This window comes from Lepidochelys kempii, chromosome 7 (assembly GCF_965140265.1).
Source record: "Lepidochelys kempii isolate rLepKem1 chromosome 7, rLepKem1.hap2, whole genome shotgun sequence".
Classification (NCBI taxonomy): Eukaryota; Metazoa; Chordata; order Testudines; family Cheloniidae; genus Lepidochelys; species Lepidochelys kempii.
In genome coordinates this window covers 20,927,236-20,951,163 of record NC_133262.1, presented here as the reverse complement: position 1 = coordinate 20,951,163, position 23,928 = coordinate 20,927,236, and the positions used below count along the sequence as shown (strand labels likewise).

The 23,928-nt window shown below is 40.6% G+C and overlaps 1 protein-coding gene across 2 annotated transcripts; it reads right to left on the bottom strand.

Moving 5' to 3' along the window:
• Nucleotides 1-4,197: 4,197 nt before the first annotated feature.
• CHCHD4 (coiled-coil-helix-coiled-coil-helix domain containing 4) lies at nt 4,198-23,892 on the bottom strand. 2 transcript variants are annotated; one of them, XM_073351314.1, is made up of 4 exons: nt 23,563-23,892; nt 17,131-17,229; nt 9,206-9,244; nt 4,198-5,315 (listed from the first exon to the last, which is right to left on the bottom strand). In XM_073351314.1, the coding sequence occupies exons 1-4, from the start codon at nt 23,582-23,584 to the stop codon at nt 5,023-5,025; spliced, it is 453 nt and encodes a 150-aa protein (XP_073207415.1). In that variant the 5' UTR covers nt 23,585-23,892; the 3' UTR covers nt 4,198-5,022. The 2 variants fall into 2 exon arrangements, with proteins under 2 accessions (XP_073207415.1, XP_073207416.1); XM_073351315.1 differs by lacking the exon at nt 9,206-9,244 and having other exon boundaries at nt 23,563-23,891.
• Between the last annotated feature and the right edge of the window lie 36 nt (nt 23,893-23,928).

The following is a 23,928-nucleotide window of genomic DNA, read 5'->3' as shown; positions in this document are numbered from 1 at the left end:
GTTAGAATTTTCCTGCCAAGCTGCCCTGGTGATCTTGCTAATGAGGCGTGATGGGGGTGGAGGCACCGCCAAATATATTCATAGGGGAAGAAAAAAGGGAAGTTACACCCTGCTGAGATGAAGGCAGAACCCTGACCTCTCAATCAAAACCTGTAAGGAGACTGGCGTTAAAAGGAGGTAACTGGGTGGAGAGGGATGTTACCTACTATTAAACAAACAAAAAGTCCTTCAAAGACTTTTTGACCTAGGTTTTGTCTGGTTAAGACTGCATAAAACGGATGCAATTGTTGGCAACCCTTTAACAGACAATTCATTCCAAACATTTAGGTGTATTGTTGTCTCTCAAAAAGATTTTTTTTTTAAATAAAAGGTTAATTAAATCAGTAATTGTTTATTATATTTAAAAAGAATTGTTCAGGAAAGACACTAGGGTCACGTCTAAAGCGCTTAGCATTGCTAGTGTAGTCACGGCAGAGCACTGGGAGAGAACTCTCCCAGCGATCTAAAAAACCCATCTCTGCAAGGGGTACTGCAACCAGCGCTGGGGCACTGTCTACACTGGCACGTTACAGCGCTGAAACCTGCTGAGCTCAGGGGGGTGTTTTTTCATACCCCTGAGCAAGAAAGCTGCAGCGCTGTAAAGTGCCAGTGTAGACAAGGCCTAAGGAAATGGGTCATACCTAAAACCCTAAGTCAGATGTCAGCAGTCCAGGTACACAACCATAAATCTTTATTCATGTGTAGGTTAGGTCAGCAACTTCACTTTGTCTTCTTTACTGTCTGACTCATAAGCTCTTTATTAACAAATTAAAGATAAATGTGATGCAATAAATTTACATAGAACTTGTCCACAATTCCTTTAGGCCTCTGCAAAACAAGCTCAGGAATATCCCAGATCAGACACTGAAGATCTGCCACTTTAAAAAAAATAAGGTACGTTTGTGGCAGAGATCCAGTACATATTGTTAAAAGTAGTAAACAAAAGAAATTGAAAAAGCAGCAATATTTGCCACATGCAGGTCTATATTCTATCTCCAGCAACTAATAAAAGTGACCCCTTGTCTACAATTTCACCAGCCTGCCATATAATGTTGAGAAGCATTTTATCATCTGTTACTTCTTAAAATAGCCTTGACTGATTATAGGTTTAAATTGGAGCGTGCATGTATAAAAGAGAAACAGCACCAACAAAAGGTAGTAGTGGTGAAGGTGTAGTATGATGGAGTTGTACCAGCCTTGCACAAATACCCATGTTAACATATAAAGTAAAGGAAAGGTTATAGCAACGATCTGTAGCCCACTAACACTCAGCTGTTTCTTTTATCTGTCCCTCTCTCCTCATAAGAGCAGCCATACTAGCTCAGACCAAAGGTCCGTCTAGCCCAGTATCCTGTCTTCCAATAGTGACCCAATTCCAGGTGCTTCAGAGGCAATGGACAGAACAGATAACCATCAAGTGGTAATCATCCATTTAAAACTAGGAAGTTTCCTTCCTATCCTGAGTAGGCAGGCTCTTCATACAATTTTTCTAATATTTCTAAGGACATGGATATTAATCAGAAGAGAGAACTCTTCTGGAGACTGATTCTAGTTGCAATTACCAGTGACAACAAGACTACGGGTAAGTCAGCTAGCCTCTCTGTGCCTCAATTGTTTCAGCTGTAAAATAGTAATATTTAAGCATCTGCTCTGTTAGTGAGCCCCCATACTTCTTCTGTAAGTGCAAAATACATTATATGACTAATGGATTTTAAATCCCAAAAGCAAGGGTTTTTTACACTGTTTTACTACTGTTAACACAGCAGAGTACTGTGCCCACATACCATGACGAGGAAAGCAGTGCAAGAACCTACACAGAATGAACTGCATACTATATTTTGGCTTGTGCATCACTCTCCACTAAATAAGCCTTTAGCAGACTTTTAGGTCTCAAGTGCAGTTTGTAGAGCTGGCAGTTAGAAGTGGTCAAAAAAAGAAAATTTTGGAAATTGAGCAGAATTGATCTGCAAGTCACTGAAAAATAAAAGTGTAATTATTCCATTTTTAGAGCCACTTTTCAAAGTGTAATTGCATTTTAAGGGACAGCATGAAGAATGAGTGGTGGCTCAATTATTTTAGCCACTAACTTCTAGATTTCTGGTTAAGAAAGAAACTTCTATTGAGTTCTCTTTAAAAGGTAAACCATCATCGCCTGCAATTCCAGAATTCCCTTTTATGAAATACTCAGGAGCTTTTAAAAGTGGTTGGCTATCTACACATCTTGTGTACATATAGACACTTTTGTAATTTTTACTTAGATTGTTTGATGCAGGGACCATCCTTTTCTTCTGTTTAATACAACACCTAGCACAATGGGGTGCTGGTTCATGACTGGGACTCCTAGGCACTATCTCACTACAGATAATTTAGGCCAAAAGAAACCCTAAAGTATGCTAAGCTATATGCTGTAAATACAACAATCCTTTCATCATCCAGCGTAATGCACTGGGGTAGAACACGGTAACTGATCGACAGTGCACAGAGTCTGGAACAAGAAATTATGAACAATAGAAATGGCATTAGAATGCCATTAGAAATGGCAGGAGGCAACTTAGTTTTAATTTATGACAAGTTACCCAATCTACTCTTAATTGTAAAATTGTATACTGAAAGTTGACATTGTTTTAGTTAGGAAATTAAAAATGTAAGCTCTCTGAGGAAAGGACTATATGCTCCTTCCTGTTTGTACAGCATACAGAAGGTACAACTAGGAACAAATACATAATGATTTTTGACAGTATGGGACAGGTTGACAAGGGACTGAAGTATGGATTGAGATGCAACACAAATACAAGGCTAGAACTCATGCATTCAGTACACAGATGCTTCAAATACTCAGTTACAGATAATAAATCCTAAAGCAGCAAGGTGACAAGGCAGTGTGGGAAAGAAAAGCACACCACAGAAGCACAACAGGCAAGCAATTCTGAGAACAGAGCACTCCTTCACACTCTGGTATTCCTTTAACAAATCACAAGCTGGGTTTCCTTTTGAAAGACAAAGGTTCAGGTACACGTGATTCGTTATCAGTGCTCAGTATTTTTCTGTTTGTCTGAAATTTCATTTCTCCATGACCCAAATGCCTAGTCATCAAGGTTTATCACTGTCACTTTTGTGCCCACTTTCTCAGGTTGTTAACTTGGCAACTGTTTTGCTGACTGTTTCATGCACAGACTGAAACTTTCGCACACTTTGCTTCTTTTAAAGTCTGCCCAGAATACTTGCTATTCAGCCCCCCAGGACTGAGTTATTACCAACTACCTAATCCTGAATGAAGATTCAACTACTATTGAAATTCAAAGAGGGCAGACAGTGCTTTAGAGGCTAGCAGAAGAGAATAAATAGGTCCATTTACACTGAAATAACTTAATAAGAAAAGGAGTATTTGTGGCACCTTAGAGACTAACAAATTTATTTGAGCATAAGCTTTTGTGAGCTACAGCACACTTCATCGGATGCTCAGGAAAGCTTATGCTCAAATAAATTGGTTAGTCTCTAAGGTGCCACAAGTACTCCTTTTCTTTTTGCGAATAAAGACTAACACGGCTGCTACTCTGAAACCTGTCATTAATAAGAAAGTAACACTAAACCAAAGTATTGATACAGGGCATATCAACAGTGTTGAGTGATGAAGCCAAAGGCTTTCAGCCCCCCAAGGGAGGCAAGTATCTAAACATTATCACACCTGCTGGAGCGAAACACCTGCTGGAGCGAATTAGTGCTATTGTAAAATGTACTTTGCTATATTTTGGTAACAACCGATTAATGAGCGTAAAGGCAAGTTACACATGGTACTTTCATATTATGAAAGGGATCTTACCCAAGGCTTCAGTATCACATTGACTATCATGGCCGTCTCTTTGCTAGTGGAAAGGGTGGTAAATGTATTATCCCTTTGACCTGCAAGTTGTAATCCAATGTAATTTTTATAATATACTGTCCATATACAAATCTAAAGCAAATCATCATATCTTTCATGTTACATATACTTAACTTCACATGATTCATGGACTATGGCAAGAGGTTCTTGTTGCTTCATAGCCACTATGGACTTCTGGGAGGTGAGTAAAAACAATGAGACAGGCTTCTAAGCAAGGTAAAAAGATTTTGCTTTTTTAATATCTGCTCAAGTCACAATATCTGCTCTGAGGGTGTTACTCCGGGTAACATTTCAATTTTATTGTCAATGGCATATTGTAAGAACATGTCTATACAGAAGGAACAGGCACTAACAGAGGGACCCCAAAAGCTGGGCTTTCAGAACAAAAGAACACAGTGATCAGCATTCTTCCCATTCACTTGATAGTTTTATCAAAAACTGCTCAACACACCACCATTTTCAAAAGGCAAGAGCCATATTCAATTCATAACATTTAAAAAGCCACACATTTTAACTTTAGTTTTCAGGAAATCTTTACCTGGAATCAGTAGTATATGCAGCCAATACCTTTTAGTGCCATTTGAAATTATGGCGTTTGCAACTTTTAAGCTTAGCTCCTTTCCAACTTTAAGGGCTACTCCCCAGCAGAGAAGCTTTAAGAAATTCCACAAAAAGCTTTTCCTATCAACAGCACAGAACACATTGAAAAGGAACAACTACTGATCAGAATGAACTGAAATGGATATAGACCTGACACACTGGCTAATGGAACTTTTTGGTTGAAAGAAGTATGTTTTATACTTTTACAGACATTATTCAACCCAATCTGCAAACTGAGAACTGGAGAAATTTTTTTTTAAAGCAGTGGCTGTACCCACTAACAGTTTACACAGTACATACATATAGACTTGCTCTTTCTGCAGTGTTTACTTTTAAGACCACAGGGCTGAGGTCTCTGCTCCTGTAATAAGTTATTTCATACAACACAGTGTATAGAACATTAAAGGTGAAACACTTCTTGAAGACTCAAAAGACAGACACTTTTCAAAACGTCCATGTGTCTGATTTTAAGGAGTGGAGACAAGAGCCTCCATGCATCTTCATTAGCTAGATCCCTTCTCCTCTTTGGCTACTGCAGCCTCTGTAGGAGTAGTTTCCAAATCTTTGCTCTGATTTTCTCTCTCTTCATCATCTTCTTGGGGGTAAAGGTCTGGATACTTCTGCATGCACTCCTGCATAGCCCGGAACTGGTCCACACAGTCCGATCCCTTTATTTCTTCTGTGCTATAGTGGAAACAGGAAAAGGCCGATTTGAATTGTTCCCCACAGGGACCACTAGCCATTCCACCAAGGCACGGGCAATTCCAATTGATATCTCCATTCGGCAATATCAATCCTGAACAAAAAGACAAAAGACAGAATAAAAATTAGGTGCCCTATAGGTTTTCTTCTTTGTTTTTAGGTGAATTTTGTTCTATGAAATGTACTGGGCGACAGCACTGAAGTCTGAGGTTCTTTATTATATCCACAAAACCAGTACAGAATCAACAGTGGCAGTGCAAGCCACCCTTTATTGCCTAGCCTTTGTGCCTCAACTCTGACCTGTATGACTCACTGCTGAGAAAGGGAAAGAGGAGAGGTTAGCTCATGTCCCAATTCAGTCTCTGGGAGAATAAAGAAATGATAGGGAAGGAAACAGAGAAGACAATGTACAGAAGAGAGGACACAATGACAACATCACAGGAAAAAGATATCAAGATCTATTCTAGGAATGAAAACACAAAACGTGAAGGCAAGAAGTTAAACAGCTTAACAATATCAAGAAACGTAAGTTTGTAAAAAAATAAAATAAAGTAAATTGGTAATGTTATTATAGGTTGTGCTACTAGCCTTCATCCCCCAAGAAGATGATAACTTAAGGTCACCTGATACTTACCACTATAAGTCCCTGTTTCCAGTCACTTATTATGTTGCCAAACTTTTAACTGTTTGAACTGAAGTTTTCCTTGATGAGTGTCTGCCTCAGTTGAATTTATTTTTTGAAAATTTAAGCCATAAAGCTTCAGCCATTGCTGAGAACAAGGCTAGGAAAAGATGTTTTGCCCATGTTAAAAAAATTTGGGTGACTTTTTCTTTGAAAAGCTTTAGTGACAGGGACTTGAAATTTGGAAGGACAGTGGCCTTTGTATCAGGGATGTGTCTTTTGCTGTCCCTGTGGAAATCTGCCCAGATTTGGCTGAGTTATATGCTTTATTTATTTATTTGAAGTTTGCACATGCTCAGGAGAGACTTCTTAGAGTTTAAGATTCTCTCTGAAGATTCTATCTGCACAGGGCCTATAGGTTATGTTACCCCAAGTGCTCGAGGGCCACAATTCATGTTTTATTTTTAAAAACAAAAATGAACAAAGTAGGGAAAAAAATAGCTAAGCACTCACTGTAGTATACACACTTAAAACGTTTACTATTTTTTGCTCAAGAATCTTGTGAGTCTCTGGAGTTCACGTCCATTCAACCAGATCAGGCCAGGAGAAAACAGCTTTTACAACTGAAGCAAAGTGGGTTTGGTTCAGCACCCCAGAAGGCACTGAATTCAGACTATCTGTTTTACACTAAGTCTAATAGTAAACTGCACAGTCCCCGTTATACCATTTCTGTGCTGGAAGTACTATTTACTACCCAAAGACTGGAACATTGTCATGCATAGGTCTTTTGGACATGCTCACAGAATTGTCACTTATCCTGCTGGAAAAAATTCAATCTCCTTCATGGACAAGATGTAGCTAGTACAGTACATCATGGCATCTTTGGCAAACTATAGCTGGGGGGTTGGGGGAGAGAAAGCAGGAGGTCATAAAAAAAGGTGGACAGCCTGTTGAAGACTCTCTATTGCTAGGGATGATATCAAGCAGAAAGAATGTAGATTGATCTTGCAGTGTAAAATAAATATGGTTTTGCTTTGTAAATAGACCAAACTAGAATTTGAAGTCACTGAGGGAAATTACGGAATATCAACTGTTAAAATGACTGGCTGTGTCTCAAATACTTTAAGAACATAGAAAAAGTTTTCTGAAAATAACCTGATCAGGGCATTGCAGTAATAAAATTCCTTGTCATATAACTCTCCAATCTGAAACAGAAATTATTAGTTTTAAAACTCAAGACTGCATGGTGATGTAGAAAATTCAATTGTAAATTATGACTTTCCACACATGAATCTTTGGCGCTTACTCCTGGATATTTTAAGAGTAGAAAAATAGGTATAACTCCACTAATCTCATCATTAAAAGACACAAGCTTCTAATACCAACTGCACAGAAACCACATTTTAAAAGAAAGCTGAACAAGAGTAAGAGCTTTGTTCCCAGTGGACCAGAGGCACAGAGGAGTCTCCCTACACTAAAAGTGATATAGTATATTAGCTAGAATTCTACCCAGACACCACTAGGGGCACATAGAACATCCTTTTACATGAAGCAAGTGGGCAGGATTTTTTTTTTTTTTTTTAATGTAATCTCTGAACTAATAGTAAATTGCACTTTTTCTTCTGGAGGTAGTCTGCAGCACATTGATCCTCTAATCCAGACCTACTGTTAAATACTAGTTGAGGCTACGCTTGAAAACCACTCAATTGGCATCATAACAGATCCAGGGCTTAGGCTGGCAATTCGTTGCAGAGCTCATCCAACCTAAACCCTCTTAGATAATGGAAATTGATATCACAACCACAAATAAAAATGTCTGCACTTATGGTAATACATGTTTTGTCCTCTCTAACCTACTTAAGTGCCTATAATTAGGTTGTATCAGAGATGCAGAGATCTGCATTAGGATTCCCTTTAACATTATAAATTCATTCTTGGAATATTGACTTTTGTTGCAGTTGGCTTGTAATGTGAGCTTGTATATCTATTATCTATTGCACCTCTAAAGTCTTCCCTTTATTAAATGCTTGTAAGTGGCGTTCTGCTGGGCATCATTTTTTTAAAATCATCCAACGGCGTTATAAGAACATAAGAATGGCCATATGGGGTCAGGCCAAAGGTCCATCTAGCCCAGTATCCTGTCTTCTGACAGTGGCCAATGCCAGGTGCCCCAGTGGAAATGAACAGAACAGGTAGTCATCAAGTGATCCATCCCCTGTCGCCCATTTCCAGCTTCCGGCAAACAGAGGTTGCCCATCCTGGCTAATAGCCATTGATGAACCTATCCTCCACGAATTTATCTAGTTCTTTTTTGAACCCTGTTATAGCCTTGGCCTTCACAACATCCTTTGGCAAAGAGTTCCACGGGTTGATTGTGTGTTGTGTGAAAAAATACTTCCTTTTGTTTGTTTTAAACCTGCTGCCTATAAATTTTATTTGGTGGCCTCTAGTTCTTGTGTTATGAGAAGGAATAACTAACACTTATGTACTTTCTCCACACCAGTCATGATTTTATAGACCTCTATCATATTTCCCCTTAGTCATCTCTTTTCCAAGCTGAAAAGTCCCAGTCTTATTAATGTCTCCTCATACAGCAGTCATTCTATACCTCTGATCATTTTTGTTGCCCTTTTCTGAACCTTTTCCAAGTCCCAATGTATCTTTTTTGAGATGGGGTGACCACATCTGCACGGAGTATTCAAGATGTGGGCGTACCATGGATTTATATAGAGGCAATATGATATTTTCTGTCTCATTATCTATACCTTTCCTAATGATTCCCAACATTGTTAGCTTTTTTAAGGCATTTGACTTGGTATTGCATGACATTTTGATTAAGAAACGTGAATCATATAAAACGAACTTGGCACCCATTAAATGGATTAAAAACTGGCTAACAGAGGTCTCAAACGGCAAACTGCGAATCATTATCCAGCAGATGTGTTTCTAGTGGGGTCCCGCAAAGATTGGTTGTTGGCTATTGAACATTTTTATCAGTGACCTGGAAGAAATCATAAATTATCACTGACAAACTTTGCAGATGACACAATAATCGAGGGAATGGTATATGCTGAAGAGGATAGGTCACTGATACAGACCAAGTGCGATCACCTGGTAATCTGGACGCCAGCAAACAATATGCGTCTTAATACACCTAAGGATATATCTAGGAACAAAGAATGTAGGCCACACTTACACGATGGGGGACTCTATCCTGGGATGCAGTGACTCTGAAAAAGATTTGGGGGTTGTGATAGAGTCACTGCACATGCGCTTCCAGTGTGATTCTATGGCCAAGAGGGCTAATGTGATTCTTGGATGCATAAACAGGGGAATTTTGAGTAGAAAAAGAGTTATTTTACCTCCGTTTTTGGCACTGGTGTGACCTCTGCTGGAATACTCTGTTCAATTTTGGTGTCAATAATTCAAGAAGCGTGTCGATAAATTGGAAAGGGTTCAGAGAAGAGCCATGAGAATGATTAAAGAATTAGAAAACACACCTTATAGTGACAGACTAAAGGAACTCAATTTATTTAGCTTAACATAGAGAAGGTTATGGGGTGACCTGATCATAGTTTATAACTACTACATGGGGAACAAATATTTGATAATGGGTAATTCAATCTTGCAAATGTATAACATGAGCCAATGGCCAGAAGCTGAAGCTAGACAAAACCTCAGACTGGAAAGAAGACATAAATTTTTAACAGAATATAATTAATCTTGGAACAATTTGCCAAGGGTCATGGTTGATTCTTCATCACTTGCAATTTTTAAATTAAGATTATATCTTTTAGAAAAACATCTACTCAATAATTATATTGAGGAAGTTCTATGGCCTGTGTTACACAGAGGTGAGCCTGTATGAACACAATGGTCCCTTCTGGCATTGGAATCTAAAAATTTAAAATACCCAGAATGCAAGAAGTGAATATGAGTTTGGCATATCTTGTATATTTTATAAGGGCACTTAATATTTATGTTTTGTACACCTTTAAAACACAGGAATATAAATTGCAAAAGGTGCAATGATGATGAGTTAACATTCTTAGGAGAACCTTTGTTTTAACTTCCTTACTTCTGAATATTTCAAATTCAAAACATTAACATTTTAGTTTCTCAATCCTCTTCAGACACGCTCCCCATTAAAAAAACCTCAGGAAAACCCCAAAACAATTAGCCTTGAGGAACTTGTAGGCTCTTCAAAATTAAGTTATTGAAGACTGGGAGCTTAAAAAGCTCTGCTGGTTTCTTTAGCAAGACTGGAAAGCCACACAATTCTCTCTTGCAGTGCAAAGAGGAAGTCAAGTCATAAATTTATCCTCAAAACTCACTTCTACTGTCTCACCTATGAAAAGTTTAAAAAACCCACAAAAGCACTAAAGTTAATGGAACTGTCAAGACATGTACCCAACTTGATCTTGTAGCATCCTTTCCTTCCGCTGATTTTTTTTTTTTTTTGGTCTGTTTATGATCCTCGTTTGTTGTGTAATGGGAAATTTAAGGGAAGGGCCTGTGCCTTCACCAGCAGTTTTGGGAACCACTCCTGCCACTAGACAATTATTTCAATACAGAACCTGCTTTTACACTGAAATCTATTTATTTAGAATCTTTTGTGATTAACTAACTCTTTCTACGTAAGACATTAGTTATGCTAACAGTGCTGTAACATTCACAAAAGTCACCTGGCATGCACAAACTATTTAAAAACAATTATAACAGGTTTCTCAATTTTAAATTATATAGATTTTGCAAGTGATAGGAACAGGTCCTCAGTTAGGAACAGTCACCCTGAAAAATTTGACACCTGTAATATTCATCTGTTTGCATGTGGAAGCAAAAAGCAAAGTCTTAGATTGGGAAAAATATTTTTTCATCTTTCGGTAATTCAAATGCTGATGACGAGATTCTTAGGCAATTTGCCCTGCCCACCCCTGCGAAGAAAGGATGTTATAATGAGAGTCACAATGTAACTTTAGGTACTGCTTTTATGTTCTAAAAGCTATAATTAAAATCTCTCACACACTTTGCCATCCCACTTAGTTGGGAATCATCTGCAGCTTTGCCCATTGTACTTTTAATACTTCTGGCTTAGAAAGTGGGCTCCAGACATTTTAATAATTGTAACTGAATCCTCATAACTGACAGTGTAGAAGGGGAGAAGAACAATACACCTATATCTTACCCAAGAGAAACAGCATATAATTAGGATTTTCCTATGCAAACTATTGATCAGAAACTTAATAAAGATAATCTTTGATTTAAAAGAGGAATTTAACAACTGGAGCTACAACAACAATTATGTTTTGCATTGTAATACCATGCGTTAGGAAGGCTGCAAAATAATGATCACATTCTGCATAAATGTAAAGGTTTACATTATATTAGGACTCAGTGCAGATTAATGACTTAATATAATAATCATATTCCTCTTTAAATGTGATTATTCTGTGTATAGTACAGTAAAAAAAGATCAAAAGGGCCATTACTGTGAATTATGCCACAGAAGTTGAACACTGGAAATCATATCTCCTGTTCAAAGTATAAGCTAAATTAAAAAAACCTGCATGTTACTTTATGATCGCCTAAAGACTTTTCCAAATTTTCTTTTAAATAAAAACCACACAATAAACTAGAGCTCCTGCCCTACAATGCTTCAAAATGTTTTGCCCATGTCTTTCCTCTCCATAGATTTCACTCCACTCAGATACAACTGCAATCTGTGATATGTGAATTGTTTATTTTTTTTATTTGATTGTTTTATTGTTGTAGCTTTGGAAAACTGAAGTGAGAAACTTTGAGAAAACCCTTAAATTTTGGCAGCAACTCACGGCATATTCAAAAAAGCATACTACAGTATTTAATGCAAAAACCACTTTCATGTTGGATCATATGTATTTCTAATGGAAAGGACAAGGATAAAATATCCTTTTCACTGCAAGATTTTCCCAACACAACTAGCTTCTGGCCTTTTCTCTCTCCTTCCCCACCCATAATAGGCCTGGACAGGCCAAATTGGGAATATAAATCCAGAGTACAGCTAGCAGGTGGTCTAAAGTGCTGGAATTACTGCTTTGTGAGAGGATACATATCTCCCTCCCACCAAAGCCCCTCCACATCCAACATAAACATGGCAATTTCACTGGCCCTTCCAGATGAGTTGTCTTGGCCACCTTAAAATTCTGCCCAGGCTGTCCAACTGGGAAAGAATCTAGACTCTATGACATACTAACTTCATTTGTGCAACCACTGCCATGAAAGAACAACACAGAAACTTGTCCTTACAGGTCCCAAGAGAACAACTATGCTCAGAGTTCATGTTCGAATCACTTGCATGGCTGTTCTGCATCACACCAACGCCAAGAGATCCTTTTCTTCCCTCTTTTGATCTGGCACTGACAATACAGCAAACCTCACTGGCTTGCTGGACCATAATTAGTAATATAACTCAAAATATCCTGAACTGTTATGGCTCAGTTCCAATAAGGTAAGTTTAAATTCACACACCCCATTACTAGAGAAGCCCTGGTTGTTGAAGACATGACTTCTAGTGCAGAACAGAAGTGTCACTTAAAAAAATTCCAACACACTGTCTTTACAATGATAACGGGAGATATTCGAAGACTTGAAGCAGCTTCCTATATCCCAAGACTGCATGAATGTAAGAATTTGCCAATATAAGCAGCAGTCTTTTTTGTTCAGTTATACACCACGTAAGGTGACTTATCAGTCTATGAACTGTTAACATGCATTATAACATCTCCAAGAGCTTATATGTTCTCCAGATGTGAGGTTGTGGTGGGATCTTTATTTCTGGTAGTCTAGTTTTGCAGAAGAGAGACAGGCCAGGCAGAAGGGAGTTGGGATCTTACCACCGCTATATTAATCAATGAAAAAGATCACCCATCACAGGCTATTAACACTATACTTAAAACGGCTTTTTCTAAAAATTTGAGACAGCATTTAAATACATTTCCTCATTGTTTTTTCCACAGAGTACAATAACTGGCTGATCAGATAAATTTCTCTCAGAAAATGCTTTTCATATAAGGGTCAACTGTATTACAGAACTGACTATTTGTAGATACTGTGGGCTCTATTCTCCTCTCCATAATCAGGGAGTTGTATATACAGACATAAATTGAGAAGAAAACAGATGCAAATAGTTTGGATTTCATGGCCAGTACCAGATTCTACTTGAAATCTTTAGAAGCTGATGCACTGTTTTCATAGAGGAGATGCTGACAAATCTTATTGTGCAGATTGGTGAAAACAAATCTGCTGTTTGAGCATTGGCTCTTAGCTAGTAACACATCCTGCCTGAAAATATGAGGGGTAAAGGAACTCCTGACAGACACTAAACTTTAGCTTCAACACATCTTTCAGAAAAAAGACACACACACTGGAAAGTTTAAGGGGGAAACCAGCTATTTCTTTTCATCTCAGAAAGGGTGTAAGGTTAACCTCAATCACACCAAGCCTGCCAGTCCCATATATTGAGAAGGCCAATTGAACTTATTTTGAGCACCTTATCTGAGGTACATCATCAAGTACTGTGTAAGAATGTCTGTTTCTACTTACCTGTTACTGTGAAGTTATGTTTAATCATCTTTTATTACTAGCTTTCACAAGAAGTTCCACATGGGCTGTTCTCTCAACCTACCACCTAAACATAACATTGTCTTAAATTCACAGATACTGGGCTAATACTAAATGTCTTGGGTTAAACAACTGCACACACCAGGGTTAAATGTTCTTTCTAACATACATATGCTATCACATCCTTACTGAGCAATACCTCAGAATATCGCCCCACTTCATAGATTCTAGCAGCCTTCTGAGTGGGTGAACTGACTGATGGCCGAGAGATTGGGGTACAGAGCATCTCTCACCGTACTGTCCTAAACTTCAAAAGAAACTTTTGACTTTGAATCAAGAATGCTATGGGAAGGAGTCTGGTAAGTTACTGTTCTATCTGAAAGAAGTCTGTTCACCTGACATACATGTAGCATCTAAAGTCAAAAGATTTCTCTATTCCCTTGTCCCAATTTTCATTTAGATCATTACAAAAGTCAAAGGATCCATGTTGAGGATGTGTTCACTCTGAATACTGCTGTAAACAGGTTCAGAATCTGTGCAGGTATGTAATGCACGCTCATTTTAGCACAAATCTATGTATGAAAACAAAAAAGTTTAATTATACAGGAAAAGATGGTTCAAATTAGATTGTGTACTGTATGTTTGTTTGTACCACCAATATCCTTTTCTGAGTGCTAAATGATGTGTGAATACTGCCCCCTGGAGATTAAAATGCTAGGGGCAGAGTTTCTGCTAACTACTGTATGTTTAGCAGATTTTCAGCTGGGAAAAGAAACAACTTAGCTCAACTTCAGTCAAAGTTGGAGGCAACAAGACTTGATACTTAGTATACCTCAATTCATGCAAACTGAAGTAGACATTACAGCCAAATTTCAAACTGGAGTACCTGAACTTATGCACCCAAATAAAAGCAACCAATTTTCAGAATTGCTTGAGTGTCCACAGTTCCAATTGATTTCAACAGGAGCTGTGAATAGTAATAGCACCTCTAAAAATGAGATTGTTTCCATTCAGGTCCCAACTTCTGGCACTCATATTTCAAACAGTTGCCTTTTGTGCCTGGTGAACATAAAAGCAATCCAATAAATCCCAAATCCAGTCTTAAATTTTCACAGACATTTATTAGCCTGGGTCAAAATATATCCACTCAGCTTTTACCATGACTATAAACTAAGATATTTTACTCACCGATTTTAAGAAAAAAAGATTACTTGCCCAAGGCAACCATGATTTTACAAGGCTTAATCCCATGTTATTCTGTCTCACAAAAAGCAGAATAAATAGCAATAGTAAAAGCAGAGAGTTCTTAAATTTGTTCACTTGCAGATGTGAACGGTTTAGCAACAGTACTGGTTTATCTTGCATGATATTTTGGCAAACTTCAGTTCCAAACTGCAAATGTTAAATTACTTGCCTCTTAAAGCATTAGTGCCAACTGGATCCCTTTAGAGTGGTCATTATGTGACAGGAGGAGGAAAATAGTTTTAGTACTTGTTGAAATGGGTTACTGGGTGTAGAATAAGTAGTTGAGGCTGAAGGGGGACCATTAGAAAACATGCAGAATAAAGAAGTTAGAGAAACACTAAGCTACTGTATGGCATTAAACTGCGTTAACTCCTCCTCTTAGACCTGTTCAAGACATGATTAACGGTCTTTGGGGGAGCGTACTGTAACGCCCATATTCCTCATTTTCATGGAATTGTGATCTCACATATAAAGCATGCCTTGTAAGGTATCAGGGGAAAGGTTATGCTCTGCTGAAAGTCATTCTCTATCCATATTTCCATGATATGCATCTGAGGAAGTGAGCTGTAGCTCACGAAAGCTTATGCTCTAATAAATTGGTTAGTCTCTAAGGTGCCACAAGTACTCCTTTTCTTTTCTTTTATCCATATATGTGTATCATTAATGCATATGAAGTTATGAGAAGTGTGTTGTATGGTGGTCACTAAAACATGCTGTAAGTTGGGGAATCAGCCAGATATTAGCTCCCCAGAGGCAAAAGCAAAGAAAGTAACCAACGCCCAGGCTGGGTGTCAAACAACCCATCAACAGCCATTGTCCAGCAAGGGAGCTACAATGCAATGACTCACCTGCATGAGGCCACACCAGGGGAATTGCTCAACCTTGCCTGGAGAGACTCAGCAATGCCCCCCAGACATGCCTGGACTTGTACTCCCCAAGCACATGGACTGAGGATATAAAACAGACAGAGTGGACACATACTGGGCCCTTCTCCTGTCCCCACCTTCACTGCAAGCAACTAAGGGCTTGGCTACACTTGCGAGTTACAGCGCAATAAAGGAGCCCTGGGCACACTAGCTCACTACCTGTCCACACTGGCAAGGCACGTAGAGTGCTCTGACTCCGCGGCTAAAGCGCAGCTGGTACTCCACCTTGGCGAGTGGAATAACGTTTGCTGCGCCCCCGCTGGAGCGCCGCGGAGCCAGTGTGAACGAGGTGTTGCTTTACTGCGCTCTGATCAGCCTCTGGAAACATCCCATAATCCCCGAAAGTCAAGTGGCCACTCTTGTCATTATTGTGAAATCGGCTGCAGGAATGCGGAAATGCCCTTTCAAAGCTCCATTCTGGAGAAGCCAGCTGCTTATCAGCTCTGAGAAAAAGCAAACATTTACTGTTTGCTTTGAGTGAGGGGGGGGTCTGAACTTACAAGACAGCATGTTGACACACTCTCCCCACCACATACACACAACACACTCCACCCCACCCCACCCATTTGAAAAGCACGCTGCAGTCAGTTGCATGCTGGGATAGCTGCCCATAATGCACCGCTCCCTATGCTGCTGCAAGTGCCACAAATGTGGCCACGCCAGTGCGCCTGCAGCTGTCGGTGTGGACAGACTGCAGCGCTTTCCCTACTGCGCTCTCCGAAGGCGGGTTCAACTCCCAGAGCTCTACTTATGCAAGTGCAGCCATGCCCTAAGACACTGAGAAGAAAACAAGACTCCAACAGAGGTGACTGGCCTGCAATATCCAGTGGGGTGTTGCCCAGTCTAATAGGATTGAGAGTTTAGACTGCGTGCTTTTATTTTATTTTGGTAACCACTCTGACTTTTTGCCTATCACTTAAAATCTACCTTTGTAGTTAATAAATTTGTTTGTTTATTCTACCTGAAGCAGTGTCTTTGATTTGAAGCATGTCAGAGACTCCCCCTGGGATAACAAGCCTGGTGCATATCAATTTCTTTGTTAAACTGACAAACTCATAAAAGCTTGCAGTGTCCAGCGGGCATAACTGGATGCTGCAAGACGGAGGTTCCTGGGGTTGTGTCTGGGGCCAGAAATATTGGCTAGTGTCATTCGGTTGCACAATCCAAGGAGCAACTTACATGCTAGAGGCTGTGCGTGAACAGCCCAGGAATGGGGGTTCTCACAGCAAAGCAGGGTAAGGCTGGCTCCCAGAGTCAAGGATTGGAGTGACCTAGTAGATCACTGGTCCAGATAATATGAGAGGGGAACACACACAGACAAGGATTATGTCTCCATTTAAAAGTAAAAAGTAAGTTAAAGTTAAAGAGTAAGTTTAATGGTACTGCATTAGGAAAAAGAATGACCTAGCTTTTAGAGATTCTCTGGGGACTTACTCCACTAATTTAAATGGGAGCCACAAAAATACTTTAGATTGTTAAATATATGTCTTACCATCCTCTTACCAAATGTTACTGACCTTGGTCTTCATAAGGGTCATTGGGGTCATCTGCTACCAGTTCTGCACTGCTTGGTGTCTCATGGTCCTCTTTGGTTACAAATATAATTCTGTCTTTTCCTAACATTTTAAGGAAAGACAAAAAGCAAGAGTTCAGAAAAAGGATTAAGCTGAGACAAAACAAGCCACTTACAAAGCCGCTGCACAGTACGAGCTTTTGAACTGTTGTGCATGTAAACAGATGCATTCATTTTAAGAGCTAATGAGTCTGCTCTACTTGACCCTGGTTAGTCTTCAATTGGAGCAGTGTTCGGTTTTGGGCATCACATTTTAAAAAAGACAAATTGGAGAGTGTTCAGAGGAGAGCCGCTAAAAAATGACAAAAAGATTTGGAAAATAAGACCTACAAGGAAAGGTTAAGAGAATCAGGCTACGTTCAATCTAGAAAAAAGGTTGACTGAGGCGAGACAGGATAACTGTCTACAAATACATAAAAGATGGTATGAAGAGGACAGGAATCACTTATTCTGATTAATCAACAAGGACAGAGCAAGACATAATGAGCTTAAGATACAGCAGGGTAATTTAGGAAAAATATTCACATCTTTATAAGAGCCGTTAGGCAATAGAACTTGATGTCAGGGGAGATGTAGAGGGGTCCTCATTGAAGGGATTCAAGGCTACTATAGGTGTCCATCTATCAGAGATTCTGAGTCAACTCTTAGGATTCATGGACTTGGGGTTAGAAATTACTCCAGGACCCACTATTATTTGTATTTCAGTGACACCTAGGAACGACACTAAAAAAATTAGGGACCCTTTATGTGAAAAGACCTTTCAGAATTAAAGTTATAAAAGAACACAACAATGGCCATACTGGGTCAGACCAATAATCCATCTAGCCCAGTATCCTGTCTTCCAACAGTGGCCAGTGCTAGGGGCTTCAGAGGGAATGAACAGAACAGATAATTATCAAGTGATCCATCCCCTGTCACCCATTCCCAGCTTCTGGCAAGCAGAGGCTAGGGACACTTCAGAACACGGTTTTGCATCCCTCCTCACCCTGGCTAATAACCACTGATGGACCTATCCAGTTCTTTTTGAACCCTGTTATAGCCTCGGCCTTCACAACATCCTCTGGCAAAGAGTTCCACGGGTTGATTGTGCATTGTGTGAAGAAATACTTCCTTTTGTTTGTTTTAAACCTGCTGCCTATTAATTTTATTTGGTGACCAGTAGTTCTTGTGTTATGAGGAGTAAACAGTGCTTGCCTATTTATTTTCTCCATACCAGTCATGATTTTATAGACATCATATCATATCATATCCCCCTTTAGTCATCTCTTTTCCAAGCTGAAGAGTCCCAGTCTTATTAATCTCTCTTCACATGAAAGCTGTTCCATACCCCTAATCATTTTTGTTTCTCTTTGCGGTACCTTTTCTGAGATGGGGCGACCACGTCTGCACGCAGTATTCAAGATGTGAGCGTACCATGGATTTCTAGAGGCAATATGATATTTTCTGTTTTATTATCTATCCCTTTCTTAATGATTCCCAACACTGTCAGCTTTTTTGACTGCCGCTGCACATTGAGTGTATGTTTTCAGAGAACTATCCACAATGACTCCAAGATCTCTTTCTTGAGTTGTAATAGCTAATTTAGACCCCATCCTTTTATATGTATAGTTGGGATTATGTTTTCCAAGGTGCATTACTTTGCATTTTTTAACACTGAATTTCATCTGCCATTTTGTTGCCCAGTCATCCAGTTTCATGAGATCCCTTTGTAACTCTTCACAGTTTGCCTGGGTCTTAACTATCTTGAGTAGTTTTGTATCATCCGCAAATTTTTCCACCTCACTGTGTCCACTCTTTTCCAGATCATTTATAATGTTGAACAATACTGGTCCCAGTATAGACCCCTGGGGGACACCACTATTTACCTCTCTCCATTCTGAAAACTGACCATTTATTCTTACCTTTTGTTTCCTATATTTTAACCAGTTATTGATCCATGAGAGGACCCTCCCTCTTATCCCATGACAGCTTACTTTGCTTAAGAACCTTTGGTGAGGGACGTTGTCAAAAGCTTTCTGAAAATCTAAGTACACTATATCCAAAGGATCACCCTTTTCCACATGCTTGTTGACCCCCTCAAGAATTCTAGCAGATTGGTGAGGCATGATTTCCCTTTACAAAAACCACATTGATTCTTCCTCCAACAAATCATGTTCATCTATGTGTGTGATAATTCTGTTCTTTACTACAGTTTCAACGAATTTGACTGGTACTAAAGTTAGGTTTATTGGCCTGTAATTGCCGGGATCACCTCTGGAGCCTTTTTTAAAAATTGGCATCACATTAGCTATCCTCCAGTCATCTGGTACAGAAGCTGATTTAAATGATAGGTTACATACCACAGTTAGTAGTTCTGCAATTTCACATTTGAGTTCCTTCAGAACTCTTGGGTGAATACCACATGGTCCTAGTGACTTATTACTGTTCAGTTTATCAATTTGTTCCAAAACCTCCTTTAATGACACCTCAATCTGGGACAGTTCCTCGGATTTGTCACCTAAAAAGAATGGCTCAGGTTTGGGAATCTCCCTCACATCCTCAGCCATGAAGACTGATGCAAAGAATTGTTTTGTTTCTCCACATTTTGTTTCTCTGCATTGAACTTTAGTGTCCCATTAGACAGTAAAGACAGGACCCAAACCATATTCTCTTGAGGCATCTAGGCAGGATTTCCTCTAGGATATACTAAGGCAGCTAAAAACGGCAAATGTAGTGGCTAATTTCAGGTGAGCTTTGAAGGTCAGAGCCATAAGGCACCACTGGCTTGCTAAGAACACCTGCAAACCCCCTATCGCACTCGCCACATATGAAGATGCAACATAACTTAAAAGCAAAGTAACTAGCTTCCTACTGATCTTTCCCAGATGTCAAACACCAGATAACTTTTTTTTTTAATAGTTAAAATATTAACTAGCTAGCACTGGTTAAAGTTTAGCATAGAAAAAACAATGACCATCAGTCAATTACTAAGAAACTATGTACCACATTACACCATTTATTCATGTAGTTCAATATTCCTCCTCCAACAGAGAAAGCTAAAAAACCCCATAATATATCTAATCAGCTGTAGCCAGATTTTATTAGGGTGCACATCACTGGAGTAGAGTTCCACAATGCTATATGTTTGGAGCTGGGAGATGATGTGGGGCAGACACCACAGGGTTTAGGGAGGAGTTTATCTTATGCCCTGAAGCATTCAAAGTGATTAGTCTTATCTTGGCAAGCATGGCTACCGTCAAGGTGACCTTAAGAATTACTGCTCTTTGTGGAGAAGTTTCTTTCTAATATGCATGTAAGGTAATTTGCTACAGAGCAGGTAGTACTTTTAGGCAGTCTTGACTGTGACTTGTCAAAAATTTATTGATTTTTGCAATTGAGTTACCATAAGAACTAAAACTCAGGTGCACCTCTGTATATATCCTGTTTACAGTCTAGTTAAACAAGAAACTGGCAGCTCTTAATTTGTAACCCAAGGTCACAGCTCATTTCACTGAAGATCAGGGACATTGAAAAGTTACAGGTTTCAGAGTAGCAGCCGTGTTAGTCTGTATTCACAAAAAGAACAGGAGTACTTGTGAAACATAGAGACTAACCAATTTAAGAATGGCAATACCGCAACTTCCCTACAGTAGCCAGTAAAACTAAAGCTTATGCTCAAATAAATTTGTTAGTCTCTAAGGTGCCACAAGTACTCCTGTTCTTTTTGAAAAGTTGAAAACTGGCTTGGATAGCAATATCATCAAATGGACAGAGTTGGCTAAAGGGACACAAACAAAGGGTATTGATAAATGGCACATGTGCTGAGTTCCAGGCAAGTGTCTAGTGGACTATTGAGGGGATCTTTTGTATTAGGGATGGATTTAATATTTTTATTAGTGATTTACATGAACAAAGTAAAGAGCACATTAAATTTGCCGATTATATTAAATTGGGAAGTGCTGTGAACACTATCAAGGATAGAAAAATACAGTCTGCATAAGATTTGAAGGGTGTAAACACTGCAAAGATAGAACTCACTGTGAAGGTCCAAGGGTATACAAGTGAGCTGTAGCTCACGAAAGCTTATGCTCAAATAAATTGGTTAGTCTCTAAGGTGCCACAAATACTCCTTTTCTTTTTACTCTGAAACTAGAGTAATGGAAAGTTTAGGGGAAATTTAGGATGATTCTCAGGGTAAATTTTTCTAACTGAAGTCTATGAGACTGCAGAATAGTCTCCCAAAAGGAAATGTTGGAAACTTCATTGGGAAATAATCTTTCATTTGCGAGGGAAGAGAAAGGGTGATATACAATAGCCTCCTTCTATCTCACATTTCCTTGAAGCTACCACAATGAGTCAACAGGGAGGGTAGGATTAGAAATTAAGGCTTTCCTAGCTCTCGGTAACATGATTGCCATTAGTGGACACATACAAATTACAAGATGTATAAACGTTTGGTGAAATATTTACTAATCTTCATTTCGATGTGTCTGAAATATACCAGTTAGATGTGTGAAGTGTCTTTGTGGCAATTGCTATTTCAAACACCGTAGAGTGCATGACTGCAAACCCTTCACCCTGTCAAGCAAACTTTGCAGCCATGAATAATACTGGAACAAATTATTAATCCATATGTAAGCACCTAGAGGATAACAGGGTTATAAGGAATAGCCAGCATGGATTTTTCAAGAAAAAAATCATGCCACAACAACCTAATGTCCTTCCTCGACAGAGTTACTGGCCTAGTGAATAGCGGTGAAGCAGTAGGTATGATATATAGGGTCCTACCAAATTCCTGGCCATGAAAAACGTGTCACAGACTGTGAAATCTGGCTACTGTAGGAAAGTTGTGGTATTGCCATCCTTATTTCTATGCTGCCTTCAGAGCTGGGTGGCCAGCAGCAGGTCCGGCTCCTAGGCCGGGTTTGCGGGAGGGAGAGCGCGCATGGGGCTCCATGCGCTGCCCCCCACACCAAGCACCAGCTCTGCACTCCCATTGGTCAGTTCCCGGCCAATGGGAGCTGGGGATGGTGGTGCCTGTGGGTGAGAACCACACAGAGCTGCTTTTGAGCCTCAGCCAACGAGCTGGACCTGCTGCTGGTCGCTTCCGGGGTGAGGCGCAGTCCTTGGTGCCACTACAGGCAGGAAGCCTACCTTACTACCCCCGCTGCACTCCTGACCAGGAGCTACGCGAGGTAAGCCTGAGCCCGAACCCTGAGACCCCCGGCCAACCCGGAGCACCCTTCTGCACCCCAAACTCATCATCCCCAGCCCCACCCTCGAGCCCGCACCCAGTAGTGCCATACTAGGATATCAATGTGGAGCCAAACTGGCATGCTCCCGGTATGTCTTACACACCATCCTGTGCAGCTTTGGGGTTTTCCTTGTTCTCCCATTTGAGTACTGACCCAGCTCAGATAGCGAGAGCTACCACAACCACAGTGCAATCTGGCTAAAAGACATAGAAATTACAGTGCCAGATTGAATGAGTGGTCCATATAACCCAGTATTGCATCTCCAGCACAGACAGCACCAGCCCTTCACAGGAAGGTACAAGGTAACCAGATAGTGGACAATTAAGTCTCATCTACACAGTGTGGCAATGCGCACTAGAGGGGTGTGAATCCTAAAATGCTTAGGGCAGAACGTTGGCATGTTTTAGAATTCACCCAACCCCCTGAGGCACCACGTAGACTAGCCCTGAGAGTAGGTTCTTATTTAACGCTTGCTATAAAATGGCTTATGCTGCAAAGTGCAAGGGTTTTATTTTTTACATTGTAGCATAACTGGGTATTTTTACCATGCGTACATATGCCTAAGCCTTATTTGATGCCTACTAAACCTCTGGCCTCAGGGACATCTTGTGCCAGTGAGAGATCAACTCTCATTATTTTATCACAAATCTCATGATAGGCGACGTATTTCTTAACATCGCAATTGCTGGAATGAAGAGACTCAACTATACATATATATATATATTTTTTAATAAAAGAAGCTCCTAGCGGTCATGATTGAGAGGAGGGGGGAAAAAACATGAAAATGGGACACGAGCAAACCCTAAAGGCTCAAAAAACCGAACGCAAACACGGGGGACGGGCTCCTGGTTTTACCACGCCCGAGGCTAGCCAGCCAGCCGCACTGCACCCGTGAATTATGGCCCTCGAAGGAGTACTGCCCGTGACGGCTGCGCAGGGCGCCGCTTGTCCCCACGTGCGGGCAGGAAGGCGGCTCCGCGTGCTCTCTACCCCACGCGGGGTCACCGTGGCCGCCCTCCGCCTCACGCGCCCCCAAGCCGCGCCGTGCCCCGCCCCTGAGAGCGGGCCCTTCACACAACGCCCCCGCGGGCCCTCCCCCCCCCAGCACTGAGGGGAGGGCCGGCCCTCCCCCCGCCACGCACCTTCTTGCCTGCAGTAGGACATGGTGAGGGACGGGGTGGTCTCTCCGCAGCTCCGGCCCGCGGCGACTGACTGACTGACTGACCCAGCCAGCGACCCGTCCGTCCCCGCCAGCGCCTGAACCAGCGGCGGCCGGCGCGCCACACTGCGACCTCTCACTCCGCTCCCAGAAGGACCCCGGGCTGCCCGGCTCCGCGCCTGATTGAGAGCCTGAGAGCGACCTCAATCGGTCGCAGCTCAACGGAGGAGCCGTTAGGGAAGCCGGGGCCGCAGCCAGGACCCGGAGCTTTGCCGGCCACCCTTCCGCCTATCCCGGCGTGCTTTGCGTTTTGCCGCGCTTCTTACAGAAACAGGACTGCGTTTCCCAT